This window comes from Equus caballus, chromosome 18 (genome assembly GCF_041296265.1).
Source record: "Equus caballus isolate H_3958 breed thoroughbred chromosome 18, TB-T2T, whole genome shotgun sequence".
In the NCBI taxonomy this organism is placed as follows: domain Eukaryota; kingdom Metazoa; phylum Chordata; class Mammalia; order Perissodactyla; family Equidae; genus Equus; species Equus caballus.
The window spans coordinates 77,364,127-77,378,259 of record NC_091701.1 but is presented as its reverse complement, the minus strand read 5'-3'; the positions used below and the strand labels follow the sequence as shown (position 1 = coordinate 77,378,259).

At 39.8% G+C, this 14,133-nt stretch overlaps 1 protein-coding gene across 41 annotated transcripts in view; it reads left to right on the top strand.

Moving 5' to 3' along the window:
* Positions 1 to 726: 726 nt before the first annotated feature.
* The window catches only part of C2CD6 (C2 calcium dependent domain containing 6), a 168,369-nt gene continuing 154,962 nt past the window's right edge, over positions 727 to 14,133 (top strand). For 8 of the 41 annotated variants that reach the window (XM_023622374.2, XM_023622364.2, XM_023622373.2 and 5 more), the window contains exon 1: positions 760 to 1,063. In XM_023622374.2, the coding sequence (XP_023478142.2) occupies positions 833 to 1,063 (231 nt within the window). In that variant the 5' untranslated portion in view covers positions 760 to 832. Of the gene's footprint in view, positions 1,064 to 3,887; positions 4,045 to 14,133 lie in introns of all 41 variants that reach the window. The other 33 variants (XM_070241576.1, XM_070241556.1, XM_070241574.1 and 30 more) reach the window with 12 other exon arrangements.

Sequence of the window (14,133 nt, the reverse complement as noted above, 5' to 3'; positions counted from 1 at the left end):
TTCCAAATAGAATAGCAATAAATAATGATCCCGAGGTAGCAAAGTGTATTTTGGAGGCCTTTGGTTTCCATATTAAGTAATTAAAACTTATGGCCAATAAATAAGTTGTGAAAGTTTCTCATTTTGTTTGTTTTTAAAGGTAAACTGTTAATAGTGGGGCAATGGAAAGAGTGTGATGACAGCAGGTCAGGAGACCCATGAGCAAACCAATGCAATCATCTGTGTGCGCAATGTCCTAAACAGGGTGCCATAAAGAGAAAGAGTAGGCTTCAAATATTTAGGGTTAGAATTCAAAAATGTGTCTGAAGTTTTATGCTTTCGTAGACATGACATTGCTACATTAAATGAGTTTGAGACATACCGGAGGTCAGGAGGGAAGATGAATATTACCGTGTTGTGAGTCTCTGGGACAGACGAGTAAGGACGTCCAAGAAGACTGTTGGAAAGATAACACAGTTCAGGGGATAGCGTCCGGAAGTGATGGCTGCTACTGGAAATTCCCAGAAAGGACAGGCGCAGGGAGAGGAGGCCTCATGGTGGGTTAAGAGGCAGGCAAGGAAAGAACAAAGGCATCCAACCCCGCGCTGAGTCGCCTTGCTGTCCGCCAGCATGCTCCGGCTTCCTTCTTAGGGACACGGAAACTGCCCGGCAAGCGCTGGCAGACCCTCGAGGTGCGCCCGGGAGCCCCCACGCCAGCAGCTCCGCCCACGCGTGCGGGTCACGTGGTGCTGGGCGCGTGCGCGGGAAACGCGCGAGGCCGGCGGAGGGCGGCTGCGCCTGCGCACCAGCCGGCCGGCCGTTAGTCGCGACAGGCCCCGCGGAGGATGGAGGGATGGAGCCGCCCAGAGAGACGGCCAAGGTTGCCAACGCGGCTGTTAACCACGGCGGGCGGGTCCATTCCCATTACGTGGCCCCCATACTGCAGCGGGGCCCCCACACCAACCTGGAAACCGTGCACTCCCGAGCGTCGTTTTCCTCGGCCCGTAACTCCCCAGAGCATGGCAAGAGCGCGGCCCTGCCCAAGGACCAGGCCAAGGAGGGCGCGGCACACCGGCTGCTGAACGTGAGCGGCCCGGCGGGCGCGGCGCCGGGGGGACCGGGGTCCACGCGTGCGCCTGGGACCAGGGAGACTCGCCCTAGGTGCCTGAGGGGTTCACTTGTGGGACCTCGACGCTGTTTCACTTGTCAGAGCCTCGCTTTATTAGCTGTGGGAGGAAGATGGTTACTACCGACCTTGCTTAGAGGGTTGTCTGAGGAGCTGAAGGAGATGCGGGCATAAAGTGCTGAACACAGTGCAAGGCACAGAGTGAGGAGTGCTGTCATCGTCATCGTCACTGGGATTTCCTTCATGAGGTTAAAGGGCTAAACTCCGGGAACTTTGGTTCCCTTGTTTTCAGTTCCTGGGGTTCTTAGAGATGAACCTGTGAGAGCAAATCTGCATCACTTCTGCAAAGTGAATTTTGGCCTCGAGTTCTTAATTAGAGAGGTGTATTCCTATTTAAAATGTGTGAAACTCCTGGGTTTCCCGTTTAGTGGTATCACCGGAAGATGGAGGAAGTGGAAAAGGGTGATCAAATTGAAACTCACTTTTTCAAAGTTGTTAGGGGATTATTAGGAAATTGTACATTCTCTATTAGTCTTAAGTTATTAAAAAATAGTACAGATAAAAGTATCTATCAAGGGGGCCGGCCAGGTGGCACAGCGTTAAGTGCGAATGTTCAGCTTCTCGGTGGCCCGAGGTTCCCAGGTTCGGATCCCAGGTGTGGACATGGCACCCCTTGACAAGCCATGCTGTGGTAGGCGTCCCACATAGAAAGTAGAGGAAGATGGGCACGGATGTTAGCTCAGGGCCAGTCTTCCTCAGCAGAAGAAGGAGTAAGCGGCAGGTGTTAGCTCAGGGCTAATCTTCCTCAAAAGAAGAAAAAAAGTATCTATCAGGAAACAAATGGTACACAAAAAGATGATGTCCTTCTCTGTAAAATTAAGGAGTTGACTGACTTGATCTCTAAAGTAACATCTTAATTCTAAAAATTTAGACTACTCTCCCCTCATTGTTATGATAAATTAAGAGCATATTATGACTTAGCTGTAGGATGATACTAGGAAAAATTGCAAAGGTTGTGTAAGAGAGAGGTGCTTGGAAATCTAGGCCATAGAAGGTTTTTGTTGTATGTCCTTTTAAGGAATTTGGACTTTATTCTGGAGAATGGTGATTTGCAATATTTTTTTGAGGATCTTTTTTTCTCGTAAAAAAAAGAAGTCTCCCCACATAAGAGTAGCTGGCTCTTTACTGTGTACTGACTGGGAAAATCTATAATGACAAAAAGCTACCCTGCGGCAGTGTTTTTAATGGAGTCTGGTTACAGATACAACAGCATCTACAAACACTCAAAAAAGAGCGGTGCACGTATATGCAAGGTCTCTTGTTTACTCAAGTTTGGTTTCCCAAATTATTTGACCATAGGATATTTTACTGTTTTGACAAAACAACCAAAAGAGCTTAGGAAATGAAATGGGCACTTGAATTTAGTTATGACCTCACAAATGGATTCTTCTGACACAGATCCAGATGAATGAGTTTATGTAGGATAGATGTTTATTATACAGTAAACTTTGAGTAATATGATAACTATGTTGTTATTAAAATTAGCATAGCAGCTACTCTAAGATACATAATGTAGACCATTGAACATGGAATGGATGACCTCTCTTCAATTTAGTAAAGGCCGCCTACGCATCGGTACACAGATGAAACATTACATATTTGGGCAACAGGTAGTCTTTTCTATGGCTTCTTGGCATTTTTTGTGTATGGCACATGATTTCTTGAAAGCAGACCATCATAGGATAATAAGAAGAGCTATGCAATTATGTTTAGCATTTTCTATACGAAATACATAGCTTTTTTTAAAAGTTGGAAGCAAATCTCTCTCTCAGGTGTGTTTCACATCTCTCAGAATGCATTTTGGAAAACAGTAGTTTGCAGATAATGCTTGGAACACATTTGATTTCAAGGATGTTCAGAGTTGAGAATCGCTACTACAGGGTGGTGGGAAAAGCTGCTGGGTTTCAAGCAGAGGGATGACATGGATCAGATGTGCTTTGTTGAAAAAATGGTTTTGACTATCAGGATTTAAGGAGAGGTTAAAGAAGTAGCAGAGAGTGAGGAGGATGAAGTGTGGTTCTGTGGGGATGGAAGAGGCCGGGCTCCAGAGCACAGGTGGAGGTATCCTCCTTGGATAGGAAGAAGGGCATCTCTTCCTCCAGACCCGTGTTCAAATTACCCCTGGATCACTGGTATCCACATCTTCTGGAGTGCTTGTTAAAATCTGGATTCCTGGGCCTCCACCTTACACCTGCTGACTCAGAGGGTGGGGCCCCCGGAATATGCTCAAATTTTAAACTGTCTCAGGTGATTCGTAGACTCATGTTTGAGAATTGCTGTAGACAGAGGAAAAAGATGGCGTTGGTGTGGGGATGGTCGAGTGAGGATGTAGGCTGGAGAAGGAAGCAAGTGGAGCCGGAAGAGTTTGATGAACTGGGTGAAAGAAAGGGGGGATGAGCGTCTGGAGATCTCGGTGAGATTTAAAAAAAGGTTTATTGAATGTGAGCTACTAAGAGAATTGGAAGGGTTAGCTAGAGATAGTGCTCAGATGGAGGAATACCGTAGTTTATGACTTTAGTAAAAGTGTGGCTCATCTCCCCGGCACCTTCACGTCCGTTCTTCGAGCCTCCCTCATTCCTTTCAGCAGCCCACCGCAGTGCTACATCTTGGGCCTTGTCTTCACTCTGAGACTGCACCTCCCCAATCCTGAAATCTCTATGCTACTTCCTGACCTTTTGTTACTTTACTTTAATTACGTCTGTTCTTTGAAATATATGCCAAGCTTTGTGCTAGACACTGAGGATACAACCTTGAACAAGACAAGCAAAGCACCTTCCCTGGGGAAGCCAGCGTTCAGATTGGAGAGACAGTCCCAGATGGTGCTGTTCTGAGGAGATGAGAGAGCGCTGGGATAGAGGACGATGGTGCTGGAGGGACAGGTACGACTCGGATGCGGTCCGAGAAGCCTCTCTGAGGAGGTGGCTTTTAAGTGAGAACCTGAAAATGAGAAGAGGCTAGCCATTTGAAGAGTTACGGGAGGATAGAGGGCATAAGAGGCAATAAGCAAGAGTGAGGTTTCTGCAGAGGGATAATTTGAAAGCTTCACGGAACACGGAGTGAGAGGAAGAGTGGCATGAAATGAGGCCATGAATTATCTTTTTGTTTGTTTAAAGTCCCTTTTAAAATCTTTGTGTGTATGAATTGCTCATTCAAGTCATTTTCCTATCAGTGTTTTGTACTTTTCCCCCTCAGTTTTTCAAAAATTCTGTATTTATTAAGGGTATTAGATCTGCATCTGTGATATGTGTCGCAAATATTTTCTCAAAATTCAGTAGCTGTCTTTTGACTGTTTATGATGCTTTTTGCTATGCAAAAGGTTCTTAATTTTATGAGGTCAAGTTTATCAGTCTTATTGCGTCTGAATTTCGTGTCTTAGTTAAAAACTGTTTATGTGCATCCAGGTATATGAGTGTATAAAGGAATTTACCTATGTTACCTTCTAGTATTCATATGTCATTTTTACATTTAAATCCTGATTTATTTGGACTGTATGTTGTGAGGTATGGATTTAATTTTTTCTTTTTCCAAATACTTGTTCCAACACCATTTATTTAAAAAAAAAAAAAAAAAGATCTTTGCCCTAGTGACTTGAGATGTTACCTTTTTACTAAGTTACCATATGTATTTGATTTTTTCCCCTGGACTTTCTATTCTATTCCACTGGTCTGTTTATCGAGTTATATATCAGGACCATATTATTTTATTTTAAAGACTTATAGTAAGTTTTAATGTCATGTAGGGCTGGTCCTTCCCTTGTAGCTTTTCATTTCCAGTGATTTCTTGAGTATTCTCCCCCTTTTTCCTTTTTGGTGAGGAAGATTGGCCCTGAGCTAACATCTGTTGCCAATCATCCTCTTTTTGCTTGAGGAAAATCTTCCTCTACTTTGTATGTGGGACGCTGCCACAGTGTGGCTTGATGAGTGGTGTGTAGGTCTGCGCCTGGGATCTGAACCTGCGAACCCTGGGCTGCCAAAGCAGTGTGCGGGAACTTAACCACTACGCCACCTGGCTGGCCCCTATTCCTGCTTTTTGAAAACACTTTACTGTTAACTTGTTTATCTCAGAGAAGCTTGTTTGTTTTTTTTAAATAAGGATTGCATTAAATTGATAAAATAGGTAGAAGTGACATCATGATGTTGATTGACCTGTCTTGTCCAAGAACAAGAGATATCTTTCCCTTTATTCAAGTCCACTTTTATGTCTTTCAGAAGTATTTTAAAATTTTCCTCTTAGGAGTTTTGTACACTTCTTGTTAAGATTATTCCTGAAGTGAGGATTTTCCTACTCAATATCCTTTAGTTATTATTTACCTATATAAGGCTATTGATTTATATATGTTAATTTCATATCCTGCTTCCTTATTGAATTTTTTAAACATTTGAGTTAGTGTTATTATTAATTCTCTAGCATTTAGATATACTATCAGTGCATCTTCAGATAGAGGTGGTTTTACCACTTTTTTCCTCCAATTTTCTTGCCTTTATTGACTTCTTTTATCTAATTGCTTTGGCTAATAGCACCAGTGATATGTTGAGTAGTGGTGGAGATAGTAAGCAACTGGACCTTGTTCTTAATCTTAGTAAAACTGCCTCTCTGTTTCCCCACCAAATGAATACTGGCTTCAAAACTGGCTTAATTCATATTTTCTTGAGAATTTTAACCAGGAAAGGGTGTTGAATTTTGTCAGAGGCCATTTAAACAGGTATGGAGATAATCATATAATTTTTCTCCTTAGATCTGTTGATATGGTATATTATATTAATGAATTCCCTAATGTTGAACCTACTTGCATTCCTGGAATTGATCCCACCTGATTATTGCATGTTATTTTCTTTTTTAAAAATTAATTTTATTGGGATTGTAATGGTTTATAACATTATGTAATTTCAGGTATGTTATTGTTTATCATTTCCTGAATACACTGCATCGAGCTCACTCCCAGTAGTCTACTTTTCATCCATCACCATACATATATGTGACTTTATCCCTTTTGCCCACCCCCCAACCCCCTTCTCCTCTGGTAATCACTATTCTGTTCTCTGTATCCATGTATTTGTTATTTTCCACATGTGAGTGAAATAATGTAGTTTTTGTCTTTCTCTGGCTTATTTTGCGTATCATCATACCCTCAGGTCCATCCATGTTGTTGCAAATGGGACAATTTTGTATTTTTTTTGTGGCTGAGTGGTATTCCATTGTGTATATACACCACATCTTCTTTATCCATTCATCTACGGATGGGCACTTGGGTTGCTTCCACATCTTGGCTATTATGAATAATGTTGCAGTGAACATAGGGGTGCATAAATCTCTTTGGATCGTTGATTTCAAGTTCTTTGGATAAATACCCACTAGTGAGATAGCTGGATCGTATGGTATTTCTATTTTTAATTTTTTGAGAAACTCCAAACTGTTCTCCATAGTGGCTGCACCAGTTTGCGTTCCCGCCAGCAGTGTATGAATGTTCCCTTTTCTCCACATCCTCTCCAACATTTGTTGTTTTGTGTCTTGGTGATTACAGCCGTTCTAACGGATGTAAGGTGATATCTCACTGTAGTTTTGATTTGCATTTCCCTAATAATTAGTGATGTTGAGCATCATTTCGTGTGTCTGTTGGCCCTTTGGATATCTTCCTTGGAAAAATGTCTTTTCATATTCTCTTCCTATTTTTTGATTGGGTTGTTTATTGCATATTATTTTCTTAAGGTAGCACAGATTCTGTTTATTATTTCATTTAGTATTTTTGTATCAATATTTATAAGTGATATTAATCTATAATTTTCTTTTTTTTTTTTTAAAGATTTTATTTTTCCTTTTTCTCCCCAATGCCCCCTGGTACATAGTTGTGTATTTTTAGTTGTGGGTCCTCCTAGTTGTGCTATGTGGGATGCTGCCTCAGTGTGGCCTGATGAGCGGTGCCGTATCCATGCCCAGGATTCGAACTGGCGAAACCCTGGGCCGCCAGAAGTGGAGTGTGCGAACTTAACCACTCAGCCATGGTGCTGGCCCCTCTATAATTTTCTTTATGGGTTTAAATATTGATGCTCTACTTGCTTCATAAAAAAAATAAGAAAGCTTTCTTTAATATTCAATACTCTGGGGCAATTTATGGTGCCCAGGGATCGCTGGTCTTTGAAGGTTTGGTAGAATTTCCTGTGAAATCACCTGGACCTGGCACTTTTCTGTGGTGGTAGTTCCTTGCTAACTTTCTCTATTTCTTTTATGAAAATTAGTATGTTCAAGCTCTTTACCACTAACAGGGTCAGTTTTGTTCATTTTATTTGGTTAGGAAGTTATACATTTTATTTAGGTTTTAAAATATATTTGCAGGTCTGCAAAGTAGCCTTGTCTGATTTTTAAAAATCTTCTCTGTTTCAGGGGTTATTTCCACCTTGTAATTTCTTATTTGTGTTTTATCCCCCGTCTTGATTAAGTAAACTAGTGGTTTGTATATTTTGTTGGCTCTATATAGATCAGTTTGGGAATTGATATCTTAACAGTATTGAATCTTTCCACCCATGAACATAAAATGTTTTTGATTCCTTTAGCTCTTATTTAATTTCACTCAGAAATTTTTTGTAGTTTTCAGTGTACAAGTCTTACATTTTTTCTGTTAAATTTATTCCTAAGTATTTTATTATTTTGGTGCTATTTCAAATATAGTTGTTTTCTTAATTTCATTTCAATGGTTAATTGTACCATATAGAAATAAAATTGATTTTTATATTTTGTTCTTGTATCTTGATACCTCACTGAACTCGTTCATTAGTTCTACTAGTTTCCTTTTTCTTTCTTTTTTTTGTGGATTCCTTAGGAGTTTATGTATACAGGATTGTGTCGCCTGCAAATACAGACAATTTTATTTCTTCCTTTCAAATGTGGATACTTTTCATTTCTTTTTCCTCTCTGATTGTGCTGGATCAACCGTATAGTACAGTACTGGTTAAAAGTAGTGAGTGGACACTGCCTGTCAGTCCTGTGGAGAGCATTTGACAGAGCATGTTGTTGAGCAAGTTCACTTCTATTTCTCGTTTGTTCAGAGTTTTTATTTATTTATTTATTTTTAAAGATTGGCACCTGAGCTAAGAGCTGTTACCAATCTTTTTTTTTTTCTTTTTCTCCCCAAATCTCCCTAGTACATAGTTGTATATTCTAGTTGTGAGTGCCTCTGGTTGTGCTGTGTGGGATGCCGCCTCAGCATGGCCTGATGAGCGGTGCCATGTCCGCGCCCAGGATCCGTACCTGCGAAACCCTGGGCGGCTGAAGCAGAGCGCACAAACAACCACTTGGCCACGGAGCCGGCCCACAGAGTTTTTATTAAGAATGCATTTTGGATTTTGTAAAATACATTTTCTGCATTTGTTGAAATTATCATGTGATTTTTGTTCTTTATTGAACGTGTTTATTAATATGGTTTATTACATTAACTGATTATTAGATTGAAAATCCCACTTTGTCATGGTATGTGGTCTTTTTATATGTTGCTGGATTTTGTTTACTAATATTTTGTGGAGGACTTTTGCCTCTGTGTTCATGAGGGGTATTGACCTGTTGTTTTCGCATCTTGAGATGTCTGTCTGGCTTTGGTATTAACATGATAGTGACCTCATAGAATAACTTGAGAAGTGTTCCTTCCTCTTCCCTTTTTCTTTTCCTGGAAGAATTTGTGAAGCGTTGTTATAATTTCTTCTTTAAGTGTTTGATAGAGTTCATCAGTGATGCAATCTGGGCCTGGGTTTTTCTTTGTAGAAAGAATTTTAATTACTAATTCAATTTCTTTTCTTGTTATAGGTAACAAGTTTTCAGATATTCTTTCTTCTCAAGTCAGTTTTTGTAATTTGTGTCTTTCTAGGAATTTTTCTGTTTCATCTAAATTGTCTAATTTGTTAGCGTAAAATGGTTTATGGTTGTAGTAGTTACCTCATATGGCAATAAACTGCAGACGAATGAAGTTTAGGATTTTGAGATGGGGAGATTATCCTGGATTCTCTGAGTGGCCCCTAAATGTAATCACCAATGTCCTTATAAAAGAGAAAGAGGGACATTTGGAACACTCAGAAAAGAAGGCTATATGGTCACAAATGCAGAGATTGGAGTGATGCGGCACAAGCCAAGGCATGCTGGCAGTCTCCAGAGGCTGGAAGACGCAAGAACGGCTTCTCCCTCCGGCCTCTAGAGGGAGTGTTGCCCTGCTGGCTGCTCCATGTTGGCGCAGTGGCACTGATTTCAGACTGCTGGCCTTGGGAACTGGAAAGAACACATGTGTGTAAGCCACCAAGTTTATGGTGATTTGTTACAGCAGCCACAGGGATTAATGCAATAGTATTCCCTTATAATCCTTTTAATTGTCACAGGTTTGTAGTGGTGTCCTGTTTCATTCTTGTTTTTGGTAATTTGTGACCTCTCTCTTTTTTTCTTCATCAGTCTAGCTAAAGGTTTGTCAGTTTTGGTGATCTTTCCAGAGAACCTATCTTTAGTTTCATTGATTTTTTTTCTATTTTTTAAATCTCAATCATTTCCATTCTAGTCTTTGTTTCCTTCCTCCTGCTTACTTTGGGTTTTGCTTGCTCTTATTTTTAAAAGTGTGATGGTGTTTAATGCTATCAGTTTTCTTCTAAACAGTGCTTTAACTGTACCCTATAAATTTTTTTTTCCCCCGAGGGAGATCGGCCCTTAGCTAACACCTGTTACCGATCTTCCTCTTTTTGCTTGAGGAAGATTCTCCCTGAGCTCACATCTGTGCCACTCTTCCTCTGTTTTGTATGAGGGTCTCTGCCACAGCATGGCTGATGAGTAGGTCCACATGTGGGAACTGAACCTGCGAACCCGGGCTGCCAACACAGAGCACGTGAACTTAACCACTAGGCAATGGGGCCACCCCCCTGCACCCTATAAATTTTATGTTGTGTTTTCATTTTCATTCAGCTCATAATATTTTCTGATTTCCATTGTTTTTCTTCTTTGACCCATGGCTTATTTAGAGGTTTTTTTTTTTTTTTTTTTTTTAAGATTGGCATCTGAGCCAACAACTGTTGCCAATCTTCTTTTTTTTTCTTGCTTTTTGTCCCCAAATCCTCCCAGTACATAGTTGTATATTTTAGTTGTGGGTCCTTCTAGTTGTGGCATGTGGGACGCTGCCTCAAAGTGGCCTGATGAGCGGTACCATGTCTGAGCCCAGGGTCCGAACTGGTGAAACCCCAGGCCACTGAAGTGGAGCATGCGAACTTAACCACTCGGTCACGGGGCCAGCCCCTAGAGATGTGTTTTTGATTTCCGAGATTTGTGTATTTCTCAAGTTCCCTTGTGTTCTTTATTTATAATTTGTATTGTTGGAGTAGGAGAACATCTTTGTATGATTTCAGTTCTGTAAAATTTACTGAGACTGGTTTCATGGTCTAGCATATCCTGCAGAATATCCTGTGTGCTTTTAAAAATATGTATTTTGGGGTGTTTTTTCTTCAATATTTTGTCTATTTGTGAGATTCATCCATGTTGTTGTGTGTAGGTGTAGTTACTCATTTTCCTTGCTCTGTAGTATTCCATTGTATGAATATATCACATTATATATATCTGTTCTTTTGTTGATGGATATTGGGTTGTTTCTAGTTTTCAGCTATGGTAAATAATACAGCTGTGAACATTCTTGTGCATGTCTTTTGATATACGTGTGCATACATTCTCTTGGGGATATATCTAGGAATGGAATTTCTGGGTCATAATTATGTATATGCTCAACTTCAGTACTTAATGCCAAACAGTTTTTCAAAGAGGATATACCAGTTTGTATTCCCACTGGTAGTGTGTTGGAGTTCTAGTTACTCCATGTCCTTGCCTCTTCATATTGTCAGTCTCTTTATTTTTAGCCATCTGAGGGATGCGTAGTGTATCCCTTTGTGGGTATTAACTCTCATTTCCCTGATGACTATGAGAATGAATTCCCTTCCAAATGTTTGTTAGCCATCATATAAACTCTTTTGTGACGTGCCTGTTCAAGTCTGTCTCCTTTCCATTTTTCTGTTGGATTATCTGCCCTGCTTATTAATTTGTATAAGCTTGCATATAAATCCTAGTTATAGGCCCTCTGCCAGTTATATTAGACATGTTGCAAATTTCTTCTTCCAGTCACTGGCTTATGTTTTCACTTTCTTAATGGTGTCTTTTTATAAGCAGAAGGTATTACGTTTAATGTGGTTTAATGTATCAAACTTTTTCTTTATAGCTATTGCTCTTTGTCTTCTGTTTTAGGAATCTTCTCCCCAGCGTCATGGAAATAGTCTCCTGTATTACCTTCTAATTGGTTTTCCTTTCATGTTGAGATCTACAGTTGACTTGTAACAGATTTCTTTGTGTGTGATGTGAGTACAAGCCAGATTTTCTTTTCTTTTTTTTCTCTCCTCTTTCTTCCTTTTGTACTTTCATTCTTTTTTTGTGTGTGGAGATTTCTACTTGACCCAGCTGAGAGGGTTTCTTCCGCACTGTTCCTCAGTGCCAACTTTGTCACAGATGACGTGTGCATAAATGTGTGGGTCTGTTTGTAGACTCTCTAATCATTTTCTTTGGTGCATTTATACACCCTTGTGCGAATGCCTTTAGACATTAAGGAATAATGTCTTTATTTCTTCAATTTTTAAGTACTTCATTCTGTTTTTCTTCTTTAAGATTGTCTTGGCTATTCTTGGCCTTTCCATTTTCATATTAATTTTTTGAAAAGCTTATCAATTTCCGTGGGAGAACTTGTTGAGATTTTGATTTTGATTGCATTAAATCTATAGCTCAATTTGAGGAGCTGAACTGTATATTTTTTATGTAATATGCTTATGTATTATATAAATGTAACATGATGCAATAATATAATATATATAAATATAATATTTATATATGATATATAATATAATTAATATAATATAAATATTTACATATATTTATATATATGATATAATATTTATATTTAAGTACAAATAAATATATATACCTAAGTATAATTAAAATACTTACATAAAAATAATATAATGTAAACTGTGTCTTGATTCCTTATGCTTTTGCACTTATTTATTCTGTCTAGGCTCCTCTCCCTCTAGTTCTTTTTTTGTTTTTGTTTGTTTGTTTGAGGAAGATTAGCCCTGAGCTAACATCTGCTGCCAATCCTCCTCTTTTTACTGAGGAAGACGGGCCCTGAGCTAACATCCATGCCCATCTTCCTCTACTTTATATGTGGGACGCCTACCATAGCATGGCTTGACAAGCGGTGCCATGTCTGCACCCAGGATCCAAACCGGCGAACCCCAGGCCACCGAAGCGGAATGTGCACACTTAACCGCTGTGCCACCAGGCCAGCCTCTCCCTCTAGTTCTTTATTTTTTACTTCTTCAAACCCACTTGAAGTATCATCGCCTCCTTCCCTAACACTGTTTCTCCCTGTGTTTCTGAGATAGTTCTTAAGCATCCTGAGTGGGGCCTGGTCCTGGAATCTTAGCCCCTGCTTCTCTTTTGCCCCAGGGTTATGACCATTAGTATTTGTGAAAAAGTGGACAGTCAAATGAGGAACTATGTATCAGCTTTATCCAACCCTTTCTGATAATGAGTCTAAATTGAAAACTATTATGGAACTCCTACCTCCACCTCAGATTGAAGGTGGCAGGCTATCAAATGGAGAGGGTATGCTACCTTCAGGCTAAGCAGACTGTGCCCATGTGGGCATATGCATGCAACTGGCAGCTTGAAGCCTCCAGGAAGGCAGAGTTAGGAAAGCAAAACATAATCGCAGGCAGCTGCATGTGACTTTATAGCAGTAGTCTCCAAATTTTTTTGATTGCATAATCTTACCAGTAAAAAACATATGAGCATCTATCACCAATGTTTATATATTTATTTATACATTACATAAATGCACTGCAATTTACTTTATAAATTCTACAATATACAAAATTAAAAATGATAAGCAGTATTTCTAAAGATGATTTTTAATTGTTTTACTTATTAGTGGTACAAAATTCAATAAGCATCACTATTTTTGAAAAGCGCAATTTAATACTTTGTGATGTAGTGGTTTGAAGGTCTGGTTAAGAAATATGTATTTAGAAATATTTGCTAGTTTACATAGTAGTGACAGCCATTTATCATCACAGAAGAGATTACCAAATTTGGAACATTTGTCTTTTTGTGAAACCCAAGTGCATGATGTATCTTTATTTTTGCTAACTTTTTAAAATGCTTTGCCATGAATTTTTTTTTTTTTTTTGTGAGGAAGATTGACCCTGAGCTAACATCTGTTGCCAAGCTCTCATATTTTTGCTTGAGGAAGATTGTCCCTGAGCTATCATCTGTGCCAATCCTCCTCTATTTTATGTGGGATGCCGCCACAGCATGGCTTGATGAGTGGTGCTAGGTCCGTGCCCGAGATCTGAACTTGCGAACCCTGGGCCACCGAAGCTGGAGCACGTGAACTTAACCACTACACCACTGGGCTGGTCCCTTTGCCATGACATTTTTTATGCTCAGTCCTCATCTATTTTCTAAGCAGACTAAATATTCTACCACCTAGGGTAAAGTAATTTGGTCAGTCCACTTAGCTGGCAAATGAAATACCCTGAAAGCCTGCAGGCACTGATACAAGCCCTTTGAGTGTGAAACTCACACTTTCCTCAGAATATTTGTCTGAGGGTGCAAAAGAGTCACTGTTCCTGAGCTTGGGAGGGAAAAGGATGATTAAAAAAAATCCTTTTGAGAGTTAATAATTCCATGTACCTGTAGCTTGCACAATGAATGGCAAGGTCTGAGCAGCCGAAGAAGTTATTCTTTTTCCCCTGTGGAAGATCTGGTTTGGGCTCTCTAGTATCTAGTATAGAGAAAGAGGAAACACAAAATTCTCTCTTCTGAGCAGTTGTTTTTCTTACAGTGCAACCATAATTGTTTTCTCATCTGTCCATCTTCAACACTAGTCTGAAGCTTGCTGAGGGAGGAACACTTTG